This window comes from Bison bison, unplaced genomic scaffold (genome assembly GCF_000754665.1).
Source record: "Bison bison bison isolate TAMUID 2011002044 unplaced genomic scaffold, Bison_UMD1.0 scf7180017864371, whole genome shotgun sequence".
NCBI lineage: Eukaryota > Metazoa > Chordata > Mammalia > Artiodactyla > Bovidae > Bison > Bison bison.
In genome coordinates, this window is record NW_011494943.1 from 1,671,002 (window position 1) to 1,679,955 (window position 8,954).

General features: G+C 56.4%; 1 protein-coding gene across 1 annotated transcript in view; it reads right to left on the minus strand.

The window, feature by feature from the left end:
* WIPI1 (WD repeat domain, phosphoinositide interacting 1) overlaps window positions 1–8,954 on the minus strand; it is a 37,768-nt gene that overhangs the window by 7,773 nt on the left and 21,041 nt on the right. Inside the window, exons 7-10 of the mRNA XM_010856477.1 lie at window positions 4,080–4,177; window positions 3,543–3,635; window positions 2,981–3,051; window positions 2,178–2,285 (exon numbers count right to left, since the gene is read on the minus strand). Of these exons, the coding sequence (XP_010854779.1) occupies window positions 2,178–2,285; window positions 2,981–3,051; window positions 3,543–3,635; window positions 4,080–4,177 (370 nt within the window). The remainder of the gene's footprint in view (window positions 1–2,177; window positions 2,286–2,980; window positions 3,052–3,542; window positions 3,636–4,079; window positions 4,178–8,954) is intronic.

Here is an 8,954-nt window from a genome sequence, read left to right on the forward strand (position 1 = left end):
ACGGGGTGGACGCGAGACAGACGGGAGCGGGATGCGGGGTGGACGGGGGTATGCAGGACGGAAGGGGGGACGCAGGACAGGGGCAGGACGCGGGACGGACAGTGGGGACACGGACAGACGGGGGGAAGCGGCCCCAGCTCAGGGCCCTGGGGTTTGCTTCTCGCCATCACCACCTGGACATCCCCTGGCCGTGGGGTCTCGTCCAGAGGCACCCGGCGCTCCCAGGCCCATGTCCTCCCAGCGTCCTGGCTTCACGGACAGGCCTGCGGTCCCTGGGGCTCTGTGCTGAGGGGCCGGGGTCTACAGAGGCCCCGGCTGCACCCAGGCTCCGCATCTGAGGCGGACGCAACACAGACGTGCGGAGAGAAGACGTGAGCGCGTCCGCAGGGACGCCCAGCCAGGGGGCCGCCGGGAGCACAGCCGGGGTGCTCCTCCCCGGGAGGCGGGGCCTTTGGGTTGCCTGCTCGGAGAACTGAAGCAGCCACACCGCGGGGCGGGCGCACAGCAGGTGCTCTCTCGTAATGGGGTCTCTGGGGTTGCAGTGAGCAGGAGGCTTTGGGGGAGTCCCAGGCTGGGCCCTGAGGCAGGTCTGACTCAGAGTCGGGGTGGGGGAGTGGTGGGAAGACAGGTCGGATGCAGAGACAGACGAGCAGCGGGAGTCAGCGCCCCGGTGGACGGGGCAGGGAGGCCTGAGGCAACTAGAGAGGAGTCCCTGTGCTGCCACTGAGCCCAACACGGCCAGAGAAACACAGACACTGTTTTAGATGCCCTGACTGCTGCACGGTGGGCCGCGAGCATGTGCTGCTCCTCGCCATGAAGTCTGTGACACCGACGTGCACGCCCCGGGCTGCAGCCCAGCACAGGCTCTCCCCGCCCAGGGTCAGCCTGGAGCCCTGGAGGCCCAGGCAGGCGCGTGGTGCTGGAGAGGAAGCACTCAGGCAGACCGTGGGGATGCTGCCAGCTCAGATCCAGTCCCAGCCACACAGCGTGTCACACAGCTGTTTTGTTTTTCCCATGTGTGTAATGGTGATGCTCACGCTATCTTGCAGCCTGGTTAGTGTACACTGGGAAGATGTCTAAAAACAGCGTCCATGCCTTCATTTAAAGCATGCCTTATTGCTAAAAGATGCTGACCATCACCTGAGCCCTCAACGAGTCATACATCCTTTTGCAATCCTCACACCAAAGATCACCGATGACAGCTCACCATGAAAACGGAATAATCACGCCAAAGTTTGAAATATGCTCAGGACAACCGAAATGTGACCCAGAGACAGAAAGCCAGCAGACGCTGGGGGTGGGAAGTTGGCCCGGGTGGCAGAACGGCCACAGATCTTCAGTTTTAAAAGCTCAGCAGGGGCGAAGCAGGTCCACGCTCAAGGCTCTGGCACAAGGCTGGCCTGAGCATGGCCGTATTGACACCGAGAGCCCACCGAGAGCGCTCTGCTGAGTGCTGAGTTGGTTTCCCTCTGAGCCCAGCGCTACACTACAAGGAACCTGCCAGAGACTTCACACGCACACACGATCGTTGTTGCATCAGGTTCTGCAGACGAGCACACGGGAGTCCAGTCACAGCAGCTCACCTGCCTGCGGCCTCCTGCTTACGGGAGCGCGGCTGCGGGCTCAGGAGGGCAGCCCCTGAGCCCCAGGGGTTGCCCCGAGTCTGCCGCTGACACACTCACCACGTTAGTGGAGACAGCGAGTAACACAGGCTCGCGGCCTTAGCAGAGAAGTCAGGGGGCGCTGGTCAGACCAGGACCCCACTCCTCTCATTCATCGGTCCCCAGCCTTTTGGGCACCAGGGCCTGGATTCATGGTAGACAGTTCTTCCACGGACTAAGGGGGAGGGGATGGTTTGGGGATGATTCAAGCCCAGGTAGCACTAGTGTGGGTTCGATCCCTGGGTCGGGAAGATGCCCTGGAGGAGAGCATGATAACCCACTCCAGTATTCTGGCCTGGAGAGTCCCATGGACAGAGGAGCCTGGCGGGCTACAGTCCACGGGGTCACACAGAGTCGGACACGACTGAAGCGGTTTAGCATGCACACACGCAAGCACATCCCGCTGATTGTGCACTTCATCTCTGGTTTTACACCGCTGCTGGCCTGAGGGGAGGAGCCCGATCCTCGGCCTGCAGGTGGGCCCTGCTCTAGTCTCCAGGGGGTTTCCGGTCCTACCTGTTGGCGAGATGCTCCAGCTTGAAGATGTGCACGGTCTCTGTGTTGCTGGAGGCGCAGAGGAACTGCGAGTCCATGCTGAAAGCCAGGGAGCTGATGGTCACGTACCTGCAGACACAGCCACAGTGGGAGGGTGAGCCCGGGAACGAGCGAGGCGAGCGGCCTCCTGCTTGGAATCAGCTTCATAAGAAAAGAGACACATAAACGTATCCCGGAGAGTCCGGGCGCAGGCAGGCCTCGTTGCGTTGGGCTTCACCTCGTGGTGGCTGCAGACTGCAATTTTTTACGAACTGGGGGCTCGTGGGGCCCTGCGTGGAGCTTGTCCTCTGGGGCGGTCTTCCCCACAGCATGTGCTCCCTCTGTGTCTCTGGGTCACGTTTCAGTCCCGCTTAACATATTTTAAGCTTTCTCGTGATTATTCTATTTGTCATGGTGATCTGTCATCAGTGGTCCTTGGTGTGACAACTATAAAAGGGTTGACTCGCTGAAGGCTCACGTGATGGTCAGCATTGTTTAACAATGAGGCATATTTTAAACTTCAGGCACGTACACTGGGTTTTAGGGCTTCCCTGGTGGCACTAGTGGTAAAGAACCCGCCTGCCAATGCAGGAGACACAAGAGACTCGGGTTCAATCCCTGGGTCGGGAAGATCCCTTGGAGAAGGGCATGGCAACCCACTCCAGTATTGTTGCCTGGAGAATCCCATGGACAGAGGAGCCTGGTGGCCTACAGTCCTTGGGGCCGTAGAGTCGGACACGACTGAAGCGACTGAGCACGCGCAGACACACACGGTGAACACAGACCTTTTCATCCCTCTCCGGAACTCATAGAGCTTCTGCCCGTCGGGAACGGAGAATACCCGGATGACAGTGCCCTGGAGGAGAGAGCAGGTGGGCGTTTCTTCCTGCAGACCTGCCCCTTTGGAGGGGAGCTCCCTGGATTGGTCTGGACCATCTGACCCCGGAGAGAAAACACGGAGGGCTGTCCACATGCCGTGTAAGCTGCTCTTGGAAGGTGACTTGAACAGCCTCCGTCTCCCTGTCCTCCCCACCCAAGCCCAAGGCGCTGGCTGCTCCATCCGTCTGCTCTGGCTTCCCAGAACCCCGATCTGTCTGTGAAGACGGGCACGCCGGTTCTTGGTCAGACCGCGAGGCTCTGGGCAGAACTGCTCACGCCCTACACGCGGAGGCCCTGGGTCTGCAGAGATGATAGATGAGGCGGCACACTCGGGGTCGAGGGCCTCCCTCTAAAGTGAGTTCCGAGCGCTGGTGCCATGGTCCCCCCCAGCAGCTCCTTGGCGCCTGGGGCCCTCCGCACCCCTGGCAGAGGGGGGCCCCCAAGGACACGGCCGCGGGCAGCACTCACCTTCTCTGAGGCGCTGGCCAGCCTGGAGCCCGAGGAGTTGAAGGCGATGGCGGCCAGCGTGCCCTCGTGGGCAGCAATGGTGCACACGGGCTTCTGTTGGCGACAGGGCCGGCGGGGTCGATGGCGGGGCGCCGGGGTGCCGTCCACCTCCCGCCCCTCCCCCTTCCTTCCGAGACGCCCCCCCCCTTGCCGGGCTGTCCGGGTCTAGGCTCGGCTTCAAGGCCGCTGCGTTTCCGTCCCTTCTCCTGCCCTTGGGGAGACGGTGACCAGCCGTGGGCTGATGCACCTCTGGGGCCCGGCTCCGGGGAGCTCGGTGGGCAGGGGCAGCACAGGCGCAGGCGTCGCAGAGCGCACCGCGGCCCACAGGACACGCGTCACTCCATTTGACTGCCTCGTGGCGACGTGGACGCATGGCGACGGGCGCAGAGCGCGTGATGGTCCCGTGCACACCCAGGGCCGCGGCCCTGCCCGCCCCTCACCTCCCGGCCGCGAGCCCGCCCCTCACCCGGAGCTGACCACGCGGCCGCGCGGACTGACCAGGGAGTGTCCATCGTAGAGCACAATCTCGCCTGTGGTCAGGCTCCCGGGGTAGGCCACGTAGGAATTGGAATGGTTGATGGAGAGCGCGCACAGACCTGGAGGAGGAAGCCCAGTGAGCAGCTGGGTCCGCGGGACCGGGCGGGGGGCCGGGCGGGGAGCAGCCCCTGAGCGGCTGGGTCCGCTGGAGCCGGGCGGAGGGTCGGGCCGGGGAGAGCAGCCCCCGAACGGCTGGTTCCCCGGGCCCCGCGGGGGCCTGGCGGAGAGCAGGGACCGCGGGGCGCTGTCCGCACGCTGCAGGGCCGCAGCGCCACCTGCTGGCGAGGGAGGCGCCGGCCCGCACACCCGGACGCGCAGTGACTCTTAGGGCCCCGAGAACTGAGCTCCCAGGGGAGACCTGCTGACCGGACAGCCACCATGTCCAGGCGCAGCTGAGGGATCGGAAGGCAGAATGCTTTCCCTGCTCTTCTCTGAACTGTGCCCCAGGGCCCAGACATGACATCTGCCTCGCTTCCAACTCAGCCTCTGGGCCGTAAGCTCCCCACTGAAATAAAGGTTCCTACTGGGAAGGGATTTCCCAGTAGGAAGAGCCCGCCTGCAGAGCAGGAGACCCGGGTCCAGTCCCCGGGTGGGGAAGAGCCCCTGGAGGAGATGGCAACCACTCCAGTGTTCTTCCCTGGAGAATCCCATGGACAGAGGAGCCTGGTGGGCGGTGGGCTGCAGTCCATGGGGTCACAAAGAGTCGGACTCGACTCAGCGACTCAGCGCCAACAATAACCGCAGCAAAGGGGCAGGTTGCCTTGGCCTTCTGCGGGTGATTAATTCACTTCGGTTGAAGGGGGGAGGCTGGGTGGTGGAGGGGTAGACCTGTTTAGAAATTATTTCTGCGCAAAGGTCCTGCCTTGCTGAGGGGAATGGCCCCCACCCAGGGGAAATTCCCTAGAGGGCGGTGAACCATGTGTCAGTCATCGGACAAAGTGAAGAAAGGGGACCTTTTGGATTTAAGACGCTTCAGCGATATTTGGAAGCATGAAGACACAATCAAACCACTGAATCAAACCTAAGCCATTTTTGTTTACAAGGGGATTGGAGCAGGGCAAGTTGGGGAGGACCCTAAGGGCATTTAAGTAAAGGATTTTCACAACATTGGTTTCGATGAACACAGGTGTTTGTGACAGAAGTGAATTCAGAGAATCCCCAGAACCAAAAGCATCACCAGAACAGGAACCTGGAGATCAGACAAGAGAGACATCTTTTTAAATAAAAAAGCTGGCTGATTCTTTATTACAAGTGAGCCTGTTAAGTGGGTTTCTTATAAAAGCATAAGAGAAACTTTAGATTAGGCTAAAATGGACCTGACCCTAATCTGGGCAGAAGAGCAGAAGTTTTTAAAAAAAGAAAGCAAACGTCGAGAACGGGAGCCAAGGTCCTGCCCAGCTCGGGCTTTGCCGGGGACTTGGCCAGTGCTGTGTTCTAGTCACCTGCCCCACGGCCGCGGGAGGGACAGACTGAGCCCCGCGCCCTCTCCCGAGGCCTCCTGCAGCCTGCCTGCCTGGTCAGGGCCCCCCGGCCTTAGAAGAGACCACCCACACCTTCCCAGTTTTGCTCTGAGAACCCCAATGCTCCATGTTATGTGGGGAATTTGCAATCAAAATGCACTTTCCATAACAGCTAGCCTAAGCAGGCAGAAGGTGTTCTGGCCTCAAGAAAATGGGGAGGGCAGACAGTGAGATCGGTGGCCTGTCTGGTGGATGCCCTCCCAGAGGGGCCCTTAGCAGGGAAGACGCTATGGTTGAACGGGGGCCTCAGCAATGAACCAGAGCAAAGAGTTACGATCTTACAAATGCAGCCGGTAGCTGCCGAAGGGTTCTGAGCACGTGGGTGAAAAAGAAAAAAGCAGTGTTAATCAAAACCACGACGAGACGCCACTTGACACCCACTAGGACATCTCTAATCAAAAAGACAGGCAATTGGAGCCCTCGGACAGCTGCTGGGAGTGTAACGCAGCACGGAGTGGGGCTCTGGAAAACAGCCTGGCAACGCCTCAGAAGGTTAACAGAGGATGATTATATAACCCCCAGCTTCCACTCAAGAGAAATTAAAATGTGCAGCCTCATAGAAACTTACACACGAGCGTTCACAGCAGCGTGATTCGTCACAGTCAAAATGCGGAAGCAGTCCAAGTGTCCATCGACTGATGAACCCACAGATTGAGCCTGGTATCTTCTTACGGTAAATGGTATCAGAGACAAGAAACGAAGCCCTGATTACACATGACGTGGATGAGCCTGGAAGATTCCGTGCTGAGTGCAAGAGGCCTGTTCACAAAGACCAGATGCTGAATGACTGCACTGAATTCCACTTACACGGACTGTCCAGAAATAGATAAGTCTACGGAGACAGAAAGATGGTCAGGGGCGCCTAGGACAGGGCACAAGCGGGTGACGGCCATGAGCTAATGGATTCTGGAGGGGACTGATGAAAACGTTCTAATGCTGACTGCAGCAATGGTTACAACTCTCTGCATGTGAAAGCTACTGAACTGTTTGCTTTAAATGGGTGAATGATGTGGCATTTGAAGGCACATGTGAAGCTCTTGGGAAGCTGTTCTAGGAACATCTGGCTGAGAGAGGCGGCAGATGTGGGTTCAAGACCTGGTCTACTGTCCACCATGTAACTTGGGCTGGGTTATCTCTGCCCTTTCCAGGGTTGATTCCGACCTCTGAGATGAACGAGTCAGGAAGCTGTGGGTATCCAGCCTTTTTTCTAGCTTTACTGTTCCAAGAATCCCAGTTTTCATTAACCTACTTCCTCCACTAAAAATATCGAGGCCCATCTCTGGCAGGGATGGCTGAGAGGCCTCTGAGCAGAAAGACTTGGACAGACCCTTCAGAGTCTGTTTCTCTTTTTAACTGAGGTGTAATCGACATAGAACATTACATGTTTCAGGAGTCCCACACGATGATCTGATATTTATATTACAAAATCATCACCATGATAAGTCCAGTTAACAACCTTCACCACACACAGTTACAAACATTTGTTTTCTGTGATGAGAACTTTGATGGTCTACTCTCTCAGTAACTTTCAAACATGTAGTGCAGGATTATTAACTATCGTTTCCACATCGAAGGGAACACCCCCATGATTTATTTATTTTTTAACTGGAAGTTAGTATCTTTTGACCCTGTTCACCGATTTCACATCCTCCTTTCCCGAGCCTCTGTACACCAACCTGTACCTGTGAGTCTGTGTCTACGAGTCTGTCTATGAGCTTGTTTGTTTTGTTTGAAAAGGCTGCACGTAGGTGAGATCTTACAGTATTAGTCTTCTGCCTGACTGAATTCACTTAGCATGATGCCCTCAAGCTCCATCCATGTCATTACACTGGCAAGACCTCGTTTTTTTCATGGCTGGTTAGATTCCATTATGGAGAAGGCAATGGCACCCCACTCCAGTACTCTTGCCTGGAGAATCCCAGGGACGGGGGAGCCTGGTGGGTTGCCGTATATTGGGTCACACAGAGTCGGACACGACTGAAGCGACTTAGCAGCAGTAGCAGCAGCAGATTCCACTACATCTATGCCCCACACCTCTTTATCTGTTCATCCACTAATGGACGCTGAGGTGTCCCCATGTCTTGGCTGTTGTAAATAATGCTGCTGTGAACATATGCCTGCAGATACCTTTTGAGTTAGTGTTTCCATTTTCCTTGGATAAATAAACAGACGTGGGATTACTTAGTCATAAGGTAGCTGTAGTTCTAGTTTTTAGAGGACTCTGCACGCTCTCCTCCACAATGGTGCACGAATTTTCACTCCCACCAACAGTGCGAGAGGGCTCCCTTTTCTCCGCACCCTAGCCAACACCTGTTACCTCGTCTTTTGATAAGAGCCATTCTGATAGGTGTGAGGTGAACTTCAGAGTTTTATATAAAAATGTAAGCTTCCCAGAAAGGAAGGAAGCTTGAACTTCTTCAGCTAACATGGAACTTTCTGTAACACCTCGTGGAGAGGGAGCAGACACTGGATTCTGACAAGGAGGGGCCAAGGATGGTGGCGAGGGCAGGTAGCCCTCGGTGACCACGAACCGACCCACCTGCCTCTGGCCTGCCCCTCGGCCAGCCCACCTGAACTTAGCCCAGCAGCCTGCACGCTGACCCCCGCAGACTTCAGGAAGGTCCCTGGAAATGCTGAATGCGAGCCGCTTTGTTTGTGTGTGGTCTAGGTCTCAGAAACTGGATGTTGCTACAGGTTTAGGGATTCCTGTTCTGTCACAGGCACCCCCTGGAAACTTTGGTAGGAAGGGAAACGTGCCTTTTCTTTGATATTATTTTATAAGAGAAAAGGGATAGTATAAAAAATTTGTAGAGCCTAGAAATTATAAAGGAAGAGAAGAGAAAGTACACCTAATTCTACAACCCAGAGGCTTCTCACCGTGCTCAATATTTGAGTATATTTTCTTTTGACTTAAAAAAAAAATATATATATATATATATATATCAGATCAAATCAGATCAGTCGCTCAGTCATGTCTGACTCTTTTCGACCCCATGAATTGCAGCACGCCAGGCCTCCCTGTCCATCACCAACTCCCGGAGTTCACTCAGACTCACGTCCATCGAGTCAGTGATGCCATCCAGCCATCTCATCCTCTGCCATCCCCTTCTCCTCTTGCCCCCAATCCCTCCCAGCATCAGGGTCTTCTCCAATGAGTCAATTCTTCGCATGACGTGGCTAAAGTACTGGAGTTTCAGCTTTAGCATCAGTCCTTCCAAAGAAATCCCAGGGCTGATCTCCTTCAGAATGGACTGGTTGGATCTCCCTGCAGTCCAAGGGACTCTCAAGAGTCTTCTCCAACACCACAGTTCAAAAG